Source organism: Betta splendens, chromosome 2, assembly GCF_900634795.4.
Source record: "Betta splendens chromosome 2, fBetSpl5.4, whole genome shotgun sequence".
Taxonomy (NCBI): domain Eukaryota; kingdom Metazoa; phylum Chordata; class Actinopteri; order Anabantiformes; family Osphronemidae; genus Betta; species Betta splendens.
In genome coordinates, this window is record NC_040882.2 from 20828530 (window position 1) to 20849555 (window position 21026).

The 21026-nt window shown below is 44.4% G+C and overlaps 1 protein-coding gene and 1 long non-coding RNA gene across 3 annotated transcripts; both read right to left on the bottom strand.

Moving 5' to 3' along the window:
• Positions 1-2600: 2600 nt before the first annotated feature.
• On the bottom strand, positions 2601-4986 carry LOC114867488 (uncharacterized). Of its 2 annotated transcripts, XR_008694045.1 has the most exons (5): positions 4809-4986; positions 4651-4701; positions 4355-4417; positions 3977-4009; positions 2601-3903 (listed from the first exon to the last, which is right to left on the bottom strand). It is a non-coding gene; the product is annotated as an uncharacterized LOC114867488 (long non-coding RNA). The 2 variants fall into 2 exon arrangements; XR_008694046.1 differs by lacking the exons at positions 4651-4701; positions 4809-4986 and adding an exon at positions 4509-4623.
• A 39-nt stretch (positions 4987-5025) lies between these two features.
• LOC129602949 (leukocyte immunoglobulin-like receptor subfamily A member 2) lies at positions 5026-7354 on the bottom strand. The gene is made up of 4 exons (XM_055502509.1): positions 7047-7354; positions 6556-6822; positions 5575-5847; positions 5026-5156 (listed from the first exon to the last, which is right to left on the bottom strand). Exons 1-4 carry the CDS (start codon positions 7330-7332, stop codon positions 5026-5028), a joined length of 957 nt encoding a protein of 318 aa, XP_055358484.1. The 5' UTR covers positions 7333-7354.
• Positions 7355-21026: the final 13672 nt, after the last annotated feature.

Here is a 21026-nt window from a genome sequence, read left to right on the forward strand (position 1 = left end):
TTGCCCTGCGATGGACTGGCGACCTGTCCAGGGTGTACCCTGCCTCTCGCCCGCAGCCAGCTGGGATAGGCTCCAGCACCCCCGTGACCCCGCACTAGGGAGTAAGCGGTTAAGAAAATGGATGGATGGATGGATGTTTGTCTTTTACACCCGGACTCTGGCTCCATCCTATCTGACTCCCCACCAGACCCAAGGCTGGTAAAGCCAATGCATCCTGTTTTGGAAGCTCGGTGTTCCTTCCTTTGGATAACAAGACATGACGATGCAGAAGTGAGAAAGCAAACATTCTCACTCACAGCAAGAAAAGGTGGCACAAACAATTCCATTGCTGCAGAGAGACATTCCACCAGAGCCAGTGAAAGGGGTTAAAAGGCAGAAGCAACTTGAGGATCGTGGGCTCTTTGCATCACACCTTCGTGGTGTGTGCACTGATCTCCCCAGCTGGTTTTTGGTTTGTTGATGTGCACGATCAACATCCATGCTTTTGATTCGCTTTCCCCATTATTTTTATTTTACTTTATTTTTATAATAAATCACACAAAAGACAACTTTCTCATCTGCCTCTTTATGGGAAATTTCTACCACAACAGTCACTGAGCTCAAATAGAAAGATGTAATGACTTTCAAATCAGTAAACACACACTGAACTAAATGTAGCTGCAGGTTTTATAAAGTTGCATTTGACAGTGTTTACCTTTAGCCGCTGTGGCTGAGATAAAACAGCAGAAGTTAAATACATCATCTCACTTCCTCTTAACACATAAAATAGTGTGACTTCCATTGCAACAGTGTTGCTAACAGAGACACGTCATTGTAAGATATACTTCAGTTCATACATAGGATGATCTAGTTATATATATAAGTACATAATAAAGAGAGGATGGAGACCTAACATAACGATTTAAGACGGGGTCAGGGTTTTACCTGGAACCACCAAGCTGTCACCAGATCAGGGGCGGGTTCACCTGAACAGGTCACCCGTCCCTCACGTATCTGTAGAGACAGAACTTCACTCGTACTTGTGGTTTTGAGTCACCACTGACCTGAGCATCGTGACTAAGGGAGGCACCAGAGAGAAGCCACAGTGATAACCATCAACACCAGAGGCTGATAGCAGCTTCTTATCAGATCCATGTTTGACGCAAACAAGCTGTTAAATCTAATGCTCAGTTTACTCAAAATATAGGACACGGCCCTGCTGCTTCAGTTTCTGCTTTCTGAGGTTTTATGAGGACAGCATTGACAGAACTACTGTCCTTGACCTGCTGGTAGGAATCTGTTCTATGCAGTACTTTTACTGGTACCAGAGTATTTGTCAACTATAGAACTTCTTCACTAGAGTTGAGCCTCAGAGAGACTCAGTCGGACGCGTTGGCGTCAAGCTTTACCTGGTTCTGGTCCAGATCTACGCTGAGGACACGAGGCCAGCTGGACATGGACCACCTGCTGCTGCTGCTGCTGCTGCTGCTGTGGAGCTCAGGTACAATTACTGCTGTGCTCCACCTGCTGAATGAAACAAAGACACATTCTTCAAGCTTTGATCCAGCCGATTTTCAGTTAAATCATTTAACGCTGAAGTCAGTGTGTTTAACATGTGGAGCAGATGCAGCCTGAGAACAGACGGCTGCTGTTCTCCAGGAGAACGTGTCTTCACATATTTAGGATGATCTGCCAGGGTGTGGATGATCCACACGCCTCACAGGTCCACTCTGCTGCTCACTCACATGCCTTCAGTGATCAGCTGTCAGGCATCAGGTTCAGCTGATCCGTGTTTGTGTAACGTCTTCTAGTACGTCAGTGTTTGATGCTCATAGGACCTGTTCGGACGTTATCACGCCATTCAATGGTCATTATCAGTGGTTATCAGCACATACGTATGGGCCGGTAGGTGCCCATCTACCTACTGGCAGCGGTGAATAGGTGCAGTAGGTCGCTGTCATTGATCCGGAAGGTTGATCACGCCTTGGATGATTTAACCACCAGAGTGAGTGAGAGTAGCGACCATAACTTAACTAACTGTAACCTGAACCCCCCACCCGTTATCCAGCCCTAACCCTAACCACAATAACCTCTAAAGCTGCTTAACATAGCAACTTAGCTAGCTGTTAGCTGTTAGCGAGGAGGCAGAGCAGGCACCTACTGGCCCATTCGAATGCGCTGATAAGTTCGGATCAGCCCATTCGTTGTGGCTGATAACATCTGACGCGGGTGCAGCATCAAGTTATGCTTACCACTCCCTGAACCTCTCAGGTAAGATCATCAGTGACATCATCAGGTCACATAGAAACACACAGTCAGACATTTGCTTTCAGGACTGAAACATTGTACAGATATTGTCTTAGGAATCTGACCTGGATCAAGTCAGAGTGCGTTACCCACACTGCTGAGACAAACTGCAGTCTTTCATGAGCTCACTGTTAACTACACATTAGGATAAGCCAGTCTTCATCATCATCACTGCTGTCCTTGGAGCAGTCAGATCAACATGGAAGAGACGTCAGCGTATTATGAACTTCCTATGACAGAATCATACAAGTCCAGAATCACTGCAGGTTCAAAACACCACCTGGTCCAATGTGTCCCTTTGGATCAGAGCTACTGTAGACAACCAGAACCAGGAACAGTTTGATCCTACATGCTTTGATGATCAGAACCAACTGTACATTAACCTGCCAATGCTGCTCTCAGTGAACCTTCAGGATCATCAGACGTATTAAATTTAAATGTGCCGTTAAAGTGTGTGGTTCTGCTGTGGATGATGAACTGATGTTGGTTCTGAGTCCAGTTGATTTCAATACATCTTTTTACTGAGCGTCTGGTATCTTTGCTCTCTTTGCACTTCACGTCGCACGTGAAGGTCACAGACTCACCAATATAATGCCTACACCTGTTGGGGTCAAGGGTCAACACAGCACCTGGAACCCAGCAGCAACCATATTAATAACAAACCCCAAGGTCCCCTACTGTAAAGAGAGGACCTTGGGGTTTGAAGGACTGACTGTGAATGACTTTATACATACTTATTATCAAATTAAACAGTACAGCTTTATTGCTTTATTAATATATTTCGCATGCATCAAACACATTCCCAATAAAAATAAAAAATTCTAACAAATCTAAGAGTCGGCACCAAAGCATGCTAGACAGTAAGGCTGGTGAGATATGACAATGCTAAGCTAAATGCTATGTATGCTAAGCTAAATGCTATGTTTGGCCAGTTTTCACTTTTAGTTGATGTAAAGTTATAGTACTAGTGGACCAAGTCCATTTTCTGTATTTCGTACATCCTAGGTGATCATTCAATCAATCTGCACATTTCTCGCTGTCAAATAGAGCCTTTCTAAAGCATTTTATTGGCCTGACATGTGGTCTTGTGTTTTCCACATTGTAAAGTTGCATTACATTGCATCGGCGTCTGGCCAATTCTGACTGTCAGGCAGTGTTGTCAAGCTCATATTGGTGTGTTTAGCTCAATTACATGCAGATTACAGCCCTGCATATGGAAGCACGGTCACTTGGCCCTTACTAGTGGCTGTACAGTGACATGTTTGGAGTAGTTGGACACTACTGTACAGTTAGATATGAACTTGATAGGTGTAAATAAGCAATATTTGGATATATTGATCACTTTTATTGCTTTTTTAGGTGCTATAGTAGTCGGAAAACATTACCAATCAGCATTAGAACCATTATAACTTTTACCTGCTTCATCAAAACCATATTTTGCTGATTTAATGTTCACTATTTGTCATATGATTTAATTTTTAAGCTACTGTGGGATCAGAGATATTCATCCTGAAAGTGGATATTTCTTTGCTGGTAACACATTCTCAGCATGTTGTTAACAAAACGTTGTCATGATGTGGTTCTTGTTTTGTTGGTGATCAACTTCTCTTTATGAATCTGTAAAAAAATACAAAATGTTATTAAACATAACTTAGATACACCAAAGGGTCAAAGAAGGACAATTACTCACTGTCATCATTTCCGTAGATGTTTGTTTTCAACACTGAAACAAAGATGGAAACATAATCAGACATTAAGAATCTGACAGGAGGTCATAACACTAATAAAGACATTTATCATTCAGGTGGTATTTTATTAGATAATTTACCGGATAATGGAAAATGGTCTGTATTTATGTGATGCATTTATACACCCATTTCAGAAACCAAAGCGCTTTACAGTAGCTTCTCATTCATCCATACACGCTCACATTCACCAATGCCAGCAGCTGCCATGCACAGGCCCAAGGACACTTTGACATATTTGACCACGGTGAGGGCTCAAACCGCCAACCTTACGGTTGGAGGACGACCAACTGCACAAATCAATGCAAAGATCAGATTTGTACCTGTGGCTGCATTTGGACCAAAGTTGCTGTAAACATGATCTTCCTCTGTATCATCATGTGTCCCTGTAAAGATGCTAAAGTTTGACAAAGTTTCCACAACAATTACCCAATTATTACTATGAACTATCATTAGGTGTAGTTTTTGTGTATTTACCTATTTTGTCAGGACATTGACTATGAAGCAGCACTGTGGTTTTACTGGGTTCATCTGTTGGTTCCTCTGAAATCATCAAGTCACATCTGTTTCAGTATTTAGTGCCATATAATCTCTGCATTAATCAGATATTATACTGTACCACCATCATTGTTTCCAGAGCCTCCGACTGATTCATAGGCACAAACATCATCTACATGTGAGTGAGTACAAAAGAATCAAACTTACTTTTAAACAGTCTGTGTCGTATCAGACTTACTCAGTGTTACTGATCATGACAGTGATGATTGTCAGACTGACCGTGGAGCAGAGAGGAGTAAACCTGAGGTTCAAGCTGGTTGACTGTTTGCTGTGTAGCAGAGCTTTTATCAGTGCTCACACTTCTGTGTGCTGTGAATACAGAGAATGTGAATTATTGTTAAGGTCAAAACAAGAGACGAGACTGTGGAGAAACATGAATTATTATGTAGATTTATACTCAAACTGCTGCAGAGCTTCATCTTTTCTTTTACAGAATTTACAGAGTCTCACCTTTCATTTTCCTCCGAACAAACAAAAACAGCAGCTGCAGGAAAACAATCACTGAAATTCCAACAACCAGTCCAACACTAAAGGAGGCAGAAAATGATGGAACTTCAGGACAGAATCCTGTAAATATACGTCAGCAGGAAAAGACAGAATGGATCAATAAGATACTGATTAAACAAAGTTAGTGACATCATTGCTTAAAATCAGAACACTGTCCTCTTTTAAAGACAGTGTGTAACTTAAACTCTCATGGACTAAAAGAACGTATGGCCAGAACCTAAAATGATTATATTTTACATGGAACCTAAAGTTAAAACAGCAGAGCAAGAATTGCATGTGTGACTCCTGACTCTGCACTGTGAGTTTTCCTCACAGCTCAATGATATAGACAGTCAGAGATGATGACGTATCAACCTCTGAGCAACAGCTTCTCAGAGCCTTCGTGACCTGCTCTGAGACGTTCAATGATTGTTAAAGTTCATGTCCTGTATGTAATAGTGAATCATTACAAATGTAACAATAAATGAATGAAACTCACCTGTTACTATCAAACGTAGAGGATCACTCCATGCTGTTGAGGAATAACTGGTTTTCTGTCGACCCCTACACTTGTAGTCTCCACTACTGGAATCAGAAGCAGTGAAAACCCAGAGGTTCCTCCCATCTGCAGTTCTTCTTAAGTTGCCTTGTGTCCATTCATATTCCCACTCAGTGTCTCCTCCATCCTGGATCTCACATGTCAGAGTGATCTCCTCTCCTTTGAATATCTCAGGCCAGTCATGCTGCCTTTTTACAGCAGCCTTGTTGGAAACTTCACACATTGTAGAAAAAACACAAACAGAAACCATGAATAGTTTCAGCTGATGGATTAATATTATTTAGTACATAGATCTTCACACATTCACCCAGTATGTCACTGGTGTGGAGAAGCCTGAAAACCATCTCTGGCTTCAAAGCTCCACCCCCAAAGGCTGAGGGGGACCTGAGCTGGGTCAAGACCGGCGACTCATCCCAGCACTGAGACACTTCTTCAACCCCTGTCCTTCTCTAGCTCCCAGGTGAAAAAAGAGCTTAAGAAGGGTCCTGGTCAAACTCACATCTGTCCTGGACTTGGACTCTCACCCACTGGAGGACTCACTGGCTGCTCTAGGGAGCAGCTTCAGTAGCAGACTGATCCATCCTCACTGTGTAAGTGAGAAATCACAGATTCTTCCTACCTGCTGCTATAAGACTTTATAATCAACAATGTTAACTACCTCCTACACCCCAACTAATAACCCACCCACTGCATCAGTGGTTAATCAGACATTCTCTCAGTGCAATATTTAGATTATGTTTATGACTGCTTACCCACTCTGACCACTGATCTGTGTTATATGTGCCAACTCAACCCAATGTTATTGATTTGTTGCTTTATTTTGTATTTGCGGCTGTATTTTTTCTTCTATGTATCATTATTTGTGCTGTTGTGAGACAAAATTTCCCTATTGTGGGACTATTAAAGGCTTTCTTATCTTACCTGTTTTCTCAACAGTGACTGAGTCACTGTACTGTGTGTAGTAAACTGGTTTTCCTCTTCCTCCTCTGCACCAGTACAGTCCTTCCTGAGAGACACTGGTTTCACCATGTTGTGTAATCAGGACCTCAGAGGATTTATCTCCTCTGTACCAGTAATATTTCCAACCAGATGATGACGTCACAGAGCAGCTCAGCATCACACTGCCCCCTACTGGGATGTCTGTCTCATTACTTCTCAGTTCAGCCTTTGGTTCAGACGCTGTTAAGTCTAGAACAAACAAATTAAAAGGTCATTATGAGTCTCTGTGAAATAACTACTGTGATCTGCAATGTGACATATTTAGTAAATATTTGTGTAATTGTAAATGCTACACTTTATTTGTAAAGTGACTGATTTTCCTGACCAGCTCTGAGAAGTTCATTGAGTTCCGTCCATGTGTTGCATGTACTAATAAATGATTACAAATGTAACAATGAATGAATAAAATTCACCTGTTACTGTCAAATGTAGAGGATCACTCCATGCTGTTGAGGAATAACTGTGGGTTTTCTGTCGACCCCTACACTTGTAGTCTCCACTACTGGAACCAGAAGCAGTGAAAACCCAGAGTTTCCTCCCATCTCCAGTTCTTCTTACGTTGCCTCGGGTCCATTCATATTCCCACTCAGTGTCTCCTCCAGCCTGGATCTCACATGTCAGAGTGATCTCCTCTCCTTTGAATATCTCAGGCCAGTCATGCTGCCTTTTTACAGCAGCCTTGTTGGAAACTTCACACATTGTACAAAAAACACAAAAATAAACCATGAATAGTTTCAGGTGATGGATTAATGGTATTTATTACAATGATGTTTACCTGTTTTCTCAACACCTACTGAGACACTGTTCTCTGTGTAGTAAACTCGGTTTCCTCTTCCTCCTCTGCAGTAATATTTGCCTCCATCTGTGATTCTGATACTAGATTCAGTGTTTGTTCTGATCAGAGCTGCTGATCTGAACCAGTCGTATTTCCATCCATCAGAACCGTCCACAGAGCAGCTCAGTGTCACGCTGCCTCCTGCTGCTATGACTGTGTTGTCTGATGTCAGTGAGGCTCTGGGTTTATCTGATGTCAGTTTACAGGAAACATTAAATAAACATAGTTACAGTATAAGTGCTTTAAGTGTAAATAAAACACAATCATAAATGTCTTTACACAAAATCAGGCATCCAACCCAAATTAACCACGATAGTTACTTTTCATCTAACTGGACACATGAACATTTTGGAAAACATCTACAGTGAAGTTAGATTGTTTCATGTTAAATGAGTTCAATGAAGTTGTCTTTCATTTTATTTCCTGCTCTGTAGCTCTGAACCAGTCATGAGCATAAAAAGGTTTTTCTCCAACACGTTGACGTATCTTCTCTGTTTTAGTGTTGTTTAGTGTCGATTCCCTCGAGGGGATTAATAAAATATGTATATCTTTATCTAATACTGTATTTCCTACAAAACAATGACATCACAGAGCAGTTTAGCGTCACAATGCTCCCTACTGGGACGTTTCTGACATCAGCTCTGGTTTCTCTGAGGTTCAGTTTAACAATGACAAAACATTGTCAATTACAGTCTCTGTGCTTTATAACATCAATCAATTATGTTTCTTATTGTTCCTCTTTTTTAAATACGACCTTAGACCAAACTGACAACTGAAAAACTCGATGACTCACCTGATACAGTTAACTTGATGGTTTCACTGGTTTTTATGTGATTTGTTTTCCTGTGGACACTAAAACACTGGTATCTACCACTGTCTCTTGTAGACAAAGCTTTTATTCTGTATCCACTATATGAAGCTATTTCTCCTCCATCTTTGATGAGTCTGGTTTCCCAGTCAGTGCGTTTGTCGTCCTTCATGTCACATGTGAAGGTCACAGACTCTCCAATAAAATACCTGGACCTGCTGGGGTCAAAGGTCAACACAGCATCTGGAACCCAGCAGCAACACAAGGCACCACATCATTAGCATTATGAAATGTTACAATTTAAATGGTTTTGTGTTGATTAATGTAGAACTTAAACACAATTACCAAATGTTCATAAATAATATGAGATGTTTAAATATCTGTGAATTATTAGATAATGTATTAAAAGATATAAATATACAATATATGCTCTGAAATGTTAAATTTTAACTCACCTGATACTGTCAGTGCAGCAGCTTCACTCCACCGTGTTGAAGAATCTGAGTCCTGTCTGTTTGTTCCTCTGCACCTGTAGCCTCCACTGCTGAACGCAGACACTGTCCAGTAATTAGTGTCTGTTCTCTGTGTGGTTGTTTGTCCACTGGTTGTTTTCCAGTCATAAACCCACTGAGTGTCTCCACCTCCCTGGATCTCACATCTAACAGTGATCTGACCTCTGATCACCTGAGTCCAGTCCAGTTGTAGACTCACAGACACAGAATTAGAATCTGATACAAAAACAAATGTTAAATACAATGAAAAAAAAACAATGCATAAAAAAAACCCATCAAACACAATAAACAAACTCACAAGTTATGTCGATAGTGACATAATCACTGTATTGAGTGTAGAAAGCTGGTTCTCCTCTTCTTCCTCTGCACATGTATATTCCTCCTTGTGTGACTCTGATTTCTCTGTTGTCTCCATAACCTGCTGGTTTCCATTCGTTTGACGTGTATCTGATCCACTCATATTTCCACCCGTCAGAACCGTCCACAGAGCAGCTCAGTGTCACGCTGCCTCCTACTGATATTGTTGATGGACCTGCAGTCAGTCTGGCTTTGGGTGGTTCTGCTGTTGTTAAATAAAAAAATATGTCAATGATTCAAAGGGAAATTTCATTAAAAAACACACAAACTATGTGTGATGCACTTGTAAGTTTCTCTGTACAAGAAAAAAAGGTTTTGAATATAAATACCAAATGAATGAATACGAAACCTCCTTGTTTGGTTCAAATTATCTGTGACAGTGTCCAAATTTCTCTTTGAAACATTACCTTTTTTACCAGTTTATTGTAATACCAAACACTGTTTTTTGTTTGATAAAATATCCATTTGTAATATCTGAATGTTAAGGTCTCAAACATCAAATAAAAACAGTTTTCCTACTGAATATGATATGTATGATATGAATAATAGTCTTTATACAATGAAATCAAAATCATTCATTTAAATAGATTCATTTACTGGTTTTTGTATGACTATTAATCCTGTGGTGACCAGAGCACTGGTATTCACCACTGTGTCCTGTAACTAGAGCAGACATGTCCAACTCAGGCCCGCCCCAAAATTGGCCCGCATTATTATAATTATAATTATATTTATATAATTATATATATTTATATTATAATTATTATATATATAATAATTGATATATATATAGATATATATATATATATATATATAGATATATGAATAACCCATATATATATAGACTATATATATATATATATATAGATATATATAATATATATATATATATATATATAATATATATATATATATATATATATATATATATATAAATATTATATATATAATAATTATAATATAATTATATATAATTATATAATTATAATTATAATTATAATAATACGGGGGGTTCCTGGTTCGAGTCCCCATTAGGGCAAATAGGCATCCAGTGTGGGTCCTTGGGCAAGACCCTTCAAGCTACCGCCTACCTCATATCATGAGAGACAATGAACCACATGAGATACCGGCTCAGACGTCGCCCGGTCTAACAAGGTCTGCGTCAGGTGTTGGGGAACCAGAGCACCTTGACGAGAAGTGGGCTACTGGAACAAGAAAGAAATGGCTGAGATGCGAGAACAAGGCTCTGTTGGAATGCTACTACTCAAGTAACCCTAGTCAGAGGGGTTACATGCAAAGAATGTGCGGCGAATGGGAACGGAGAAACCCACATTCAAGACTGACTGCAAAGCAACTAGTAGCTCAGTGTTCCAACATCCACAAACGGCAACTGCTATCACAACTTGAGATTGACGAGATACAACACAAATGCTACGGCAAGGGGGAGCCAGGACGCCAAGTCAGAGGGGAGGCTTCACCGTCTCCCCAACCGGAAATTGGGTACGAGGCCCCAATAAGCACAGATACGCTGAGCGAGGCAGCAACTGATCTGAAAGATAAGATCATGGCGAGATTAAACAGGCAACCCCGAACCCCACTACAACGGCTAAGTGAAGTACCACCAGAAAGTCTCATGGAAGATGTGAATGCAGCATTGAGAGCGATCCCTACCACAACAATCACGGAAACCAATGAAAAACCACGGAAACCAAAACCACGGAAACCGCTTCAGCATCAGTGATGCATAGAGGTGCTTGGCTATAAGAGCAACCATGGGAGCCATGAGAAACAATACCCACCATGGAAACGAAGGTTGGAGGCAAAAATCAAGGCAGCTCGGAGGAAAGTGAGCCAAATGACAGAGGCCCAGAGAGGTGCAATGAAAAGACCGATGCCCAAGAGGTACAGCCAGATGCCCATACCTGAAGCACTCGAAACTGCCAAGCAAAGGCTACAAGCCTTGGCCAGCCGCCTAAAGAGATACACCAGAGACAACGAAGCCAGACGAATAAACCGGCTGTTCACAACACAACCCGCGAAAGTGTACTCTCAATGGCAGGGTAATAACAGCAGAGCAGACCCACCAAGGCTGGAAACTGAACAGTACTGGAAAGGGATATGGGAGAGGGAGGCATCACACAACAGCAATGCACAGTGGCTGGTGGATCTAAGGGAAGACCACAGCAACCTCCCTGAACAGAATCCAGTGACTATCACAGTGGCAGACATCCAACAAAGAGTCTCAGGTATGAAAAACTGGACAGCACCCGGCCCTGACATGATCCACGCCTACTGGCTAAAGAAACTCACTGCAATCCATGAGCGCCTGGCAGCACAAATGAACCAGCTGCTAAGGGATGGGACTCACCCTGAATGGCTAACCAAAGGGCGAACGATCCTGATAATGAAGGCTCAAAGGGTACAGTCCCATCCAACTACCGGCCAATAACCTGTCTCTCCACAACATGGAAGCTCATGTCAGGCATCATCGCCGCTAAGATAAGTGGGCACATGAGTCAATACATGAGCGAAGCACAGAAGGGCATTGGTAAGGATACCAGAGGAGCCAAACACCAACTCCTGGTAGACAGAACAGTTGCCCAAGACTGCAGAGCGTGACACACCAACCTGTGCACAGCCTGGATCGACTACAAGAAAGCCTATGACTCAATGCCACACACATGGATCACTGAATGCTTGGAGCTGTACAACATCAACAGAACTCTAAGGGCCTTCATTGCAAACTCGATGAGGTTGTGGAAAACCACACTTGAAGCCAATGGGAAGCCACTTGCCCAAGTATCCATCAAATGTGGCATATACCAAGGAGATGCACTGTCCCCACTGCTGTTCTGCATAGGTCTGAACCCCCTCAGCCAAATAATAAACAAGACTGGCTATGGATACCGACTCCGGAACGGGGCCACCATAAGTCACCTCCTCTACATGGACGACATCAAGCTGTATGCTAAGAATGAGCGAGACATCGACTCGCTGATCCACACCACAAGGATCTACAGCTCAGACATCGGGATGTCATTCGGGCTCGAGAAATGTGGGAGGATGGTGACAAAGAGAGGCAAGGTAATCCACACAGAAGGGGTCTCACTTCCAGAAGGAACAATAGCAGACATTGAGGACAACTACAAGTACCTTGGAATACCACAGGCGAACGGCAACCTTGAACAGGCAACAAGGAATGCGGCAACAGCCAAATACCTCCAACGAGTAAGGCAAGTCCTAAGAAGCCAGCTCAATGGCAAGAACAAATCCCAGGCAATAAACAGCTACGCCCTGCCAGTGATCAGATACCCTGCGGGAATAATAAGGTGGCCAAAGGAAGAGATACAGACCACAGATGTTAAGACACGAAAGCTCCTCACCATGCATGGAGGGTTCCACCCCAAATCCAGCACCCTGAGACTATACGCTAGCCGCAAGGAAGGAGGCCGAGGACTAGTGAGCGTGAGAGCCACTATCCGGGATGAAACATCCAAGATCCATAAGTACATCAAGGATAAGGCCCCGACAGATGACGTGCTGAGTGAATGTCTCAGGCAGTGGAGCACAGAGGATGAGATGCTGGAAGAGGGACCATCATGGGAGGACAAGCCCTTACACGGGATGTACCACCCGAACATAACTGAAGTGGCTGATCTCAACAAATCCTACCAATGGCTTGAAAGGGCCGGGCTGAAGGACAGCACAGAGGCACTCATCCTGGCTGCACAGGAGCAGGCCCTGAGCACCAGAGCCATAGAGGCCCAGATCTACCACACCAGACAAGACCCAAAGTGTAGACTATGCAAAGAGGCCCCAGAGACGGTCCAGCACATAACTGCAGGGTGTAAGATGCTGGCAGGGAAAGCATACATGGAACGCCATAACCAAGTGGCTGGCATAGTATACAGGAACATCTGCGCGGAGTATGGACTGGAAACCCCAAGGTCAAAGTGGGAAACACCTCCCAAGGTGGTAGAGAACGAGCGAGCCAAGATCCTGTGGGACTTCCAGATCCAGACTGACAGAATGGTAATGGCGAACCAACCAGACATTGTGGTGGTGGATAAAGAGCAAAGGAAAGCCGTAGTGGTGGATGTGGCAATACCAAGCGATGGCAACATCAGGAAAAAGGAACATGAGAAACTAGAGAAATACCAAGGGCTCAGAGAAGAACTGGAGAAGGCTTGGAAGGTGAAGGCCACAGTGGTGCCTGTGGTGATCGGAGCACTAGGGGCTGTGACCCCCAAACTGGAGGAGTGGCTACAACAGATCCCTGGAAAAACATCCGACATCTCAGTCCAGAAAAGTGCAATCCTAGGAACAGCAAGGATACTGCGCAGAACCCTTAAGCTCCCTGGCCTCTGGTAGAGGACCCGAGCTTGGAAAGTGGATGAGACCACCCGCGGAGGGTGAGAATAGAGTGGTATTATAATATATATTATATTTGGCCCCCGAGATGATTTCAAATATGTACTACATCTGGCCTGCCGGCCTGTTATACAGCGCACGTACTAAAGGTGCCTACACAGTGACGCGTCAAGCGCAGCCATTTATTGTGTATGTGCGACGTCAGTGAGAGAGTGCAAGTCCGCGCTGAGGCGCAGAACGTCGCGCAAGGGTGGCAATTGACTCCCGATTTAAAACATTTTTAATTCAAGCGTCAAAATGCTGTGACGACATCTACGCGCGGCCAATAGGAGAGCAGCCGGTGCCGGGGGCGGGAGTTCCCGATGTGGAGCAGGAAGCTAAGCTTAGCTGCTGCTAAGCGATAGAAGGGGCACTGCCGTCCGCAACACTTTTCGTTTGTGTCTTAAAAACACGAACGGAAGGGAAATGGAGCAGGCACGATGTGTGGCGGCCTCCATGTGTGGCCATCGTCCCACAATTGCGGCAGCATTTTTCTACGAGTGCCAGAACTGTCTGTTTTGATTGCCGAAAATGCCGCGGCATTGGCGATACTCTGGGCTCGAAGTGTCGCCTTTTTATGTGGCCTTTTTTAATTTTTTATTATTTAATTATGATTATTATTTCACCAGTATTATACCAGTTTTTCTTGTCAGTTTTTACAATTTATATTATTATATATATATATTTTTATATTAAACTTTTTTAAAGGGACACCACGGAGAAAACTCTCCTCTATCGCTTAGCTTAGCTTAGCTTAGCAGTGGCTTACTGCTCTGCATCGGGACTTCATCCGACCTAAAAACTGCTTCTCTCCTATTGGCCGTGCCCAGATGTTGTCACGGCGTTGACGCCAGGTCTGCTCTGGCATCAACGCCTCCTTGCGCCTGCTTGCACCTTGACGCATGTCAGACAGTGTCAAAAACGCGTTTAATGTGTAGGGACCTTAATACTACAATTCCCACAATTCTGTCCTGGCGCGCCAGACTCCGGAGTGCGAAAACACCCCCCACCTCTTGTGTTGACGCTCATTAGAACAGCTGCTATGAAGCACACGCTCAAATTCACCCTCCTGAAAAATGGTCAAACAAAAAATAGAAAACAGAAGCTTTCAAGACAGATGGGAGACAGACTACATGTTCATCATGGTAAAGGACAAACCCATCTGTCCTGTATGTGGCGCGTGTCTGTATTAAAGAGTACAACATACGACGACACTTTAAAACGAGACACCATGACAAGTATAAGGACCTGAACGCAAATGAGAGACTTAAGAAGGTGGAAGAGATGAAAAAAGGTCTGATGTCATGGCAAACTATGTTCACCAAAGCAAAATCCCAAAGTGAGGCTGCAGTAAAGGCTAGCTTTATTGAAATCGCCAAATCAGCCCGGCCCTTTAATGAGGGAGAGTTTGTAAAAATGTGCATGGTCAAAATTTGTGAAGTCAATTGCCCGGAAAAAAACAGGCCTTTTTTTTTAATGTTAGCCTGAGCAGAAATACTGTAGCTGAGCGTGCATGTGAACTTGCCACCAATCTACAAGAACAGCTGATGAGAAAGGGAGAAGATTTTGTTGCATACTCACTTGCTGTGGACGAGGGCAGCGACACCTCCGATACAGCCCAGCTGTCAATTGTTATTCGTGGAGTGGACAAGAATCTTTGTGTTACAGAGGAACTTTTAGGACTAAAATCCATGCATGGCACAACGACAGGAAAAGACATCTTTGAGGAGGTATCCAAATGTATCAATAAAATGAAGCTGCCTTGGAATAAGCTTGTGGGACGGACCACTGACGGAGCACCCGCGATGTGTGTTCAAAAGACCGGATTGGTCGCAGGATGCGAGACAAGATGCGGGAAAAGCAGGCAGGCGAGCTCCCAGTTTACCACTGCATCATACACCAAGAAGCTTTGTGTGGAAAAGCCTTGAAAATGGATTACATTAGGAACACTGTAATGTAAGTTGTCAACTTCATAAAAGCCAAAGGTTTGAATCACCGTCAGTTCAAGTCTTTCCTTGAGGAGATGGGTGCAGACCATAGCGACATGCCCTATCACACAGAGGTGAGGTGGCTGAGCCGAGGAAAAGTTGCGAAGAGTTTTCTTGAGCTGCGTGAGAAAATTTGTCTTTTCATGGAAAGCACAGGGAAAGACACAACAGAGTTCAGGGATAAAACGTTTCAATGTGAGCTTGCATTTCTATGTGACATCATGAATCATCTCGACGCGCTCAATCTGAAGCTTCAGGGGCGCGCGCACGTCATCACAGACATGTACAACGCCGTGAGGGCTTTTAGAACCAAGTTGCGCTTGTGGGAGAGTCAGATGCAGCAGGGAAACCTGGCTCATTTTTTGTGCTGCCAAGTCATGAAAGAGCAGACCGCTACCGCCGTGATGCCTTTTGCACAGTTCGCTGAAAATCTCATTCTACTTGGCGCTGAATTTGCCCGACCATTTGCCGACTTTGAAGCCCAAAAATGTAGATTTGAACTTTTTATCAAGCCCTTTACGTTTGATGTGAATAACGCTGTTGGGAACGCTTGGCTGAACCCTCTGAACCCATCAGACGGACCTTTAACTTACACCTCCGGGAGAGCTTCGACCAGATTCCGAGGGAGGTTGGAGACATAGAGTCCGAGTGGACCATGTTCTCCGTCTCCATCGTCAATGCGGCCGTTCGGAGCTGTGGACGCAGGGTCTCCGGTGCCTGTCGTGGTGGTAATCCCCGAACCCGGTGGTGGACACCGGGGGTAAGGGACACCATCAAGCTGAAGAAGGAGTCCTACCAGATATGGTTGACCTGTGGGACTCCTGAGGCAGCTGATGGGTACCGGCATGCCAAGCGTGCTGCAGCCTCTTGGCCTCAAAGGGATTTTGGCAAACTGTTCGGCACCTCAGGAAGGGGAAGCAGTTTTTACCAACTCTGTTTTCAGTGGAGGTGGGGAGCTGTTGACCTTAACTGGGAATGTTATTGGACGGTGGAAGGAGTACTTTGAGGATCTCCTCAACCCCTTTGACATGCCTTCTGCTGAGAAAGCAGAGGTAGGGGACTAAGAGGCGGACTTGCCCATCACCCAGGCTGAGGTCACTGAGGCAGTTAGTAAGCTCCTCGGTGGCAGAGCAGCGAGGGTGGATGAGATCCGTCCTGAGTACCTCAAGTCTCTGGATGTTGTGGGGCTGTCTTGGGTGACACGCCTCTGCAACATTGCATGGACGAGGGGGACAGTTCCTCTGGACTGGACAACTGGGGTGGTTGTCCCTCTTTACAAAAAGGGGGACAGGAGAGTGTGTTCCAACTATAGGGGGATCACACTTCTCAGCCTCCCTGGGAAAGTCTATGCCAGGGTCCTGGAGAGGAGAATTCAGCCGATAGTCGAACGTCGGATACAGGAGGAACAATGTGGTTTTCAGCCTGGTCGTGCTTTATACCCTCAGCAGGGTGCTTGAGGGTTTGTGGGAGTTTGCACAACAAGTCTACATGTGCTTTGTGGATCTGGAGAAAGCATTTGACCGCGTCCCTCGTGACATCCTGTGGGGGGTGCTCCGGGAGTATGGAGTCCAAGGCCCTTTGCTAAGGGCTGTTCGGTCTCTGTACAACCGGAGCAGGAGCTTTGGCAGGGCTGCCCTTTGTCACCGGTTCTGTTCATTATTTTTATGGACAGAATCTGCTTTTTGCAGATGATGTTGTCCTGTTGGCTTCATCAGACCAGGACCTCCGGCGTGCGCTGGTGCGGTTTGCAGCTGAGTGTAAAGCGGCTGGGATGAGAATCAGTTCCTCCAAATCTGAGGCCATGGTTCTCGACCGGAAAAAGGTGGTTTGCTCTCTCCAGGTTGAAGGAGAGTTCCTGCCCCAAGTGGAGGAGTTTAAGTATCTTGGGGTCTTGTTCACGAGTGAGGGAAGGAAGGAGCGTGAGTTTGACAGACGGATCGGTGCGGCGGCTGCAGTAATGCGGTCGGTGTATCCATCCGTCGTGGTGAAGAGGGAGCTGAGCCGAAAGGCAAAGCTCTCAATTTACCGGTCAATCTACGTTCCTACCCTCACCTATGGTCATGAGCTTTGGGTCATGACCGAAAGGGCAAGATCACGGATAGAAGCGACTGAAATGAGCTTCCTCCGCAGGGTGGCTGGGCGCTCCCTTAGAGATAAGGTGAGGAGCTCTGTCACCCGGGAGGAGCTCGGAGTAGAGTCGCTTCTCCTCCACATCGAGAGGAGCCAAATGAGGTGGCTCAGGCATCTGGTTCGGATGCCTCCTGGACGCCTCCCTGGGGAGGTGTTCCGGGCATGACCCACTGGTAGGAGGCCCTGAGGAAGACACGCTGGAGAGACTACGTCCCTCGGCTGGCCTGGGAACGTCTTGGGGTCCCACCGGAAGAGCTGGAGGAAGTGTCCGAGGAGAGGGAAGTCTGGAACTCTCTGCTCAGACTGCTGCCCCTGCGACCCGGCCCCGGATAAGTGGATGAAAATGGATGGATGGATGGTGAATAACGCACCAAGCAATCTCCAAATGGAACTTATTGAGCTGCATTGTCATGACACGATCAAGTCAAAATATGACTCTGTCGGTGCTGCGCAATTTCCACCTTACCTCCCTGACACGCTGGCCGAACTCCGTGCCCAAGCCGCACAAATGCTCTCTATGTTAGGGAGCACATATCTGTGCGAGAAACTGTTTTCGTTAATGAAGATGAACAAAATACCACATAGGAGTCGTCTCACTCATGAACACCTTCATTCAGTCCTAAGGATTTCTTCTGCGCAGAACCTGACTCCAGAAATTGATGCATGTTGGGGGACCTCTTCTGTATAATCTGTTATTAACAGAATTATTTTTAAGGCCCCACATGCTCAGACAAAGGAGGCACTGCGGCCTGCATGTAATGTCTTCATCCTGATAGTAGTGAGTGAGAACAAAGAGATTTCAAATCTCAGCGCCAAAACCAGGCGCCAGGCTGGGGACCCATACCTGGCTCCCCCGCTGACATCCAACTCCCGCTGACACGAGCGACAAACGGAGGAGAAACTTGGACGTCAGCCATCCTGATTGGACCAAATAATAGGACGGGCGTGACCAAAAACACGGTTATAAAAGTCGCCGTGACCAAAGATTTGCCCCTTGTTCTCTTCGACCCTCTCCTTTCCCCACCTGGAGCTTCCCTCTGCACGCCTGAAGCCTCCACCGCAGCTGAACTAACGGGGACGTCGTCACAGAGAACGGGCCTGATCACCCATCTACTTCCAGCCACACGGCAGCTAATTGCCTGCCTCCGCCGCATCAGATGATCACGACGCGATCACCGCGACGCACACCTGGACCGAACCGGACCGCAACAACGCGAGCACGCCACGCTGGATCTTCTCACCAGGATTGCGCAGTAAGTCAGAGGCATTCTTAGGTCTGAGCAGAGTAGAACTCTTAGGGGATCATTGTTTTATTGTTGTGTTGTTTTTTTCCTGAACACGCGATCTGATCACTGTATTTCCGCGATCACGTGACTGTAACGCTGTTATAGAGCTGCGTGAATCTAAGAGGTGCACATTGAAGCGTTGTAATCTGTGATTTCGCTAGCTTAAGTGCTTTATTGTGTTACTGTTGCGGTGCTCTGTTTCTTCTGCGACCACGGCAAGCGCACATTTCAACCACTGCACGCTTCCGCGATCACGTGACTATATCGCAGAATATAGACCCACGTGTTTGTGAGACCGCAAGCCTTATCCACGCTAGTCCCACTTCACACTTTACACGCTTCTTTCCCTGTAAGCGCCAGACACGCGCGCTCCATTCAAAGGGCTCACTGGCACACGTGCAGCTGTGCCACCTCACCACGCTCCTAAAGGGGGGGCGCCCTCCTCCTCCTTTCTCTTTCTCTTCCTCTATTTCTCTCTCTGTCTCACACACACACACACACACACACACACACACACACACACACACACACACACACACACACACACACACACACACACACACACACACACACCCCTTTTACCTCAGGCAACACGCCTGACACATACACATACGGTACTTCCAGACGAACACCATAAGATTAAGTTGAATAGTTATGACCCATGTGCATCATCAGAGTAAATGAACAGTGAAAAAAACTAAAATGAATATATAAAATATTATTTTATTTACTGATGGCATGGTCTGTCCAAAGTTGAAAGAGATATCTTTTTTAGGTGTTGGCCTTGATGGTCTGTGATGAAAAGATTTAGGTTACAATTAAAATGAATAAAGTTAAAGATACTGTATAGAAGCCTGATATTTTTTCAGTTTTTGTTTTTATTATTTTCTTAAACCTGTTCTGGTTTCAGTATTTAAGCAAAAATTCAATTGTAATATATGATGATGGTTAATACAGTAGTTTACTGTATCTTAAAGATAATAAAAACATAAAGAAAATTAATAAAAAAAAATTGGTCTGGCCCTCGACAATGTTCTTTTTTAATTTTGGCCCTCTGTGAGTTTGAGTTTGACACCCCTGAACTAGAGGATTTAATGTTGGGGTTGGACCTGAACCATAATGATAATGATCTCCTCCATCTTTGATTAATCTAATTTCCCAGTCAGTGTTTTCTCCCTCCTTCATGTCACATGTGAAGGTCACAGACTCTCCAGTAACAAATCTGGACCAGTTGGGTTCAAGGGTCAACACAGCATCTAAAACCAACAATAACATAGAAACAGCATCACAACCATTAAGATATGAAACTTGTTGGGTCTCAGTTTAGCTTCATTTTTGAAGTTGAATACAGTTTTTAGTTTTATTTAATGAAACTGAATTCTTTATTTGTACAACTCTTTCAACTTTTAGCAAATGTGTGAAGCCATTTGACAGAAGGAAGAAATGACAGACGATCCTGCTGCAGCCAGACACAGTCAGAATCATTACTTCACACAGAGCTAATAGCTGATGTGAGCGCTGCACAGGAGCCTGAAACTGGACAAGACAACAACTAAATCTTTAGACACGCTGTCATTTATCGAATTCAACGACTATAAATAAAAAGTCACTTCACTAAGATTCTCCCCTGTTACAATTTAAACATTTGAACAGTAACCTGGTCTCTGGTGTTCACACATGAAATACACACAGAAAGATGAATCTACAGTAGGAAGAAAAGAAGGACAATTACTCACCAGCATCATTTTTGTAGACGTTCATATTTAGCACTGAAACGAAGATGAAAACATGATCAGACATAAACAGTAATAAAGACATTTATCATCCAGGTGGTGTTTTATCAGATTCAGTTACTGTTATTTAAAAACTGTTCCTGTTAAATCTGAGCCACACTAACAGTAAACTGTGAAGAACATCCCAGTTTTACTGTGAATGAAGCTGGGTCACATCCCATGTCTATAAAAACCACCATGTTAAATAAAGTCAGAGCTGCTGACGTACTCACAGAATAATGACAGTACACAGAGCAAAGTCAGCTCCATCTTCACATCCACAGACACGGTCACT

Excerpts from the sequence above, each read along its gene's own strand:
- LOC129602949 (XM_055502509.1), bottom strand. The coding sequence starts at position 7,332 with ATGTGTGAAGTTTCCAACAAGGCTGCTGTAAAAAGGCAGCATGACTGG. Across the intron at positions 6,823-7,046 it reads TCTACATTTGACAGTAACAG|ACTTAACAGCGTCTGAACCA; the intron begins GTGAATTTTATT and ends TGTTTGTTCTAG. Across the intron at positions 5,157-5,574 it reads TCTACGTTTGATAGTAACAG|GATTCTGTCCTGAAGTTCCA; the intron begins GTGAGTTTCATT and ends GTATATTTACAG.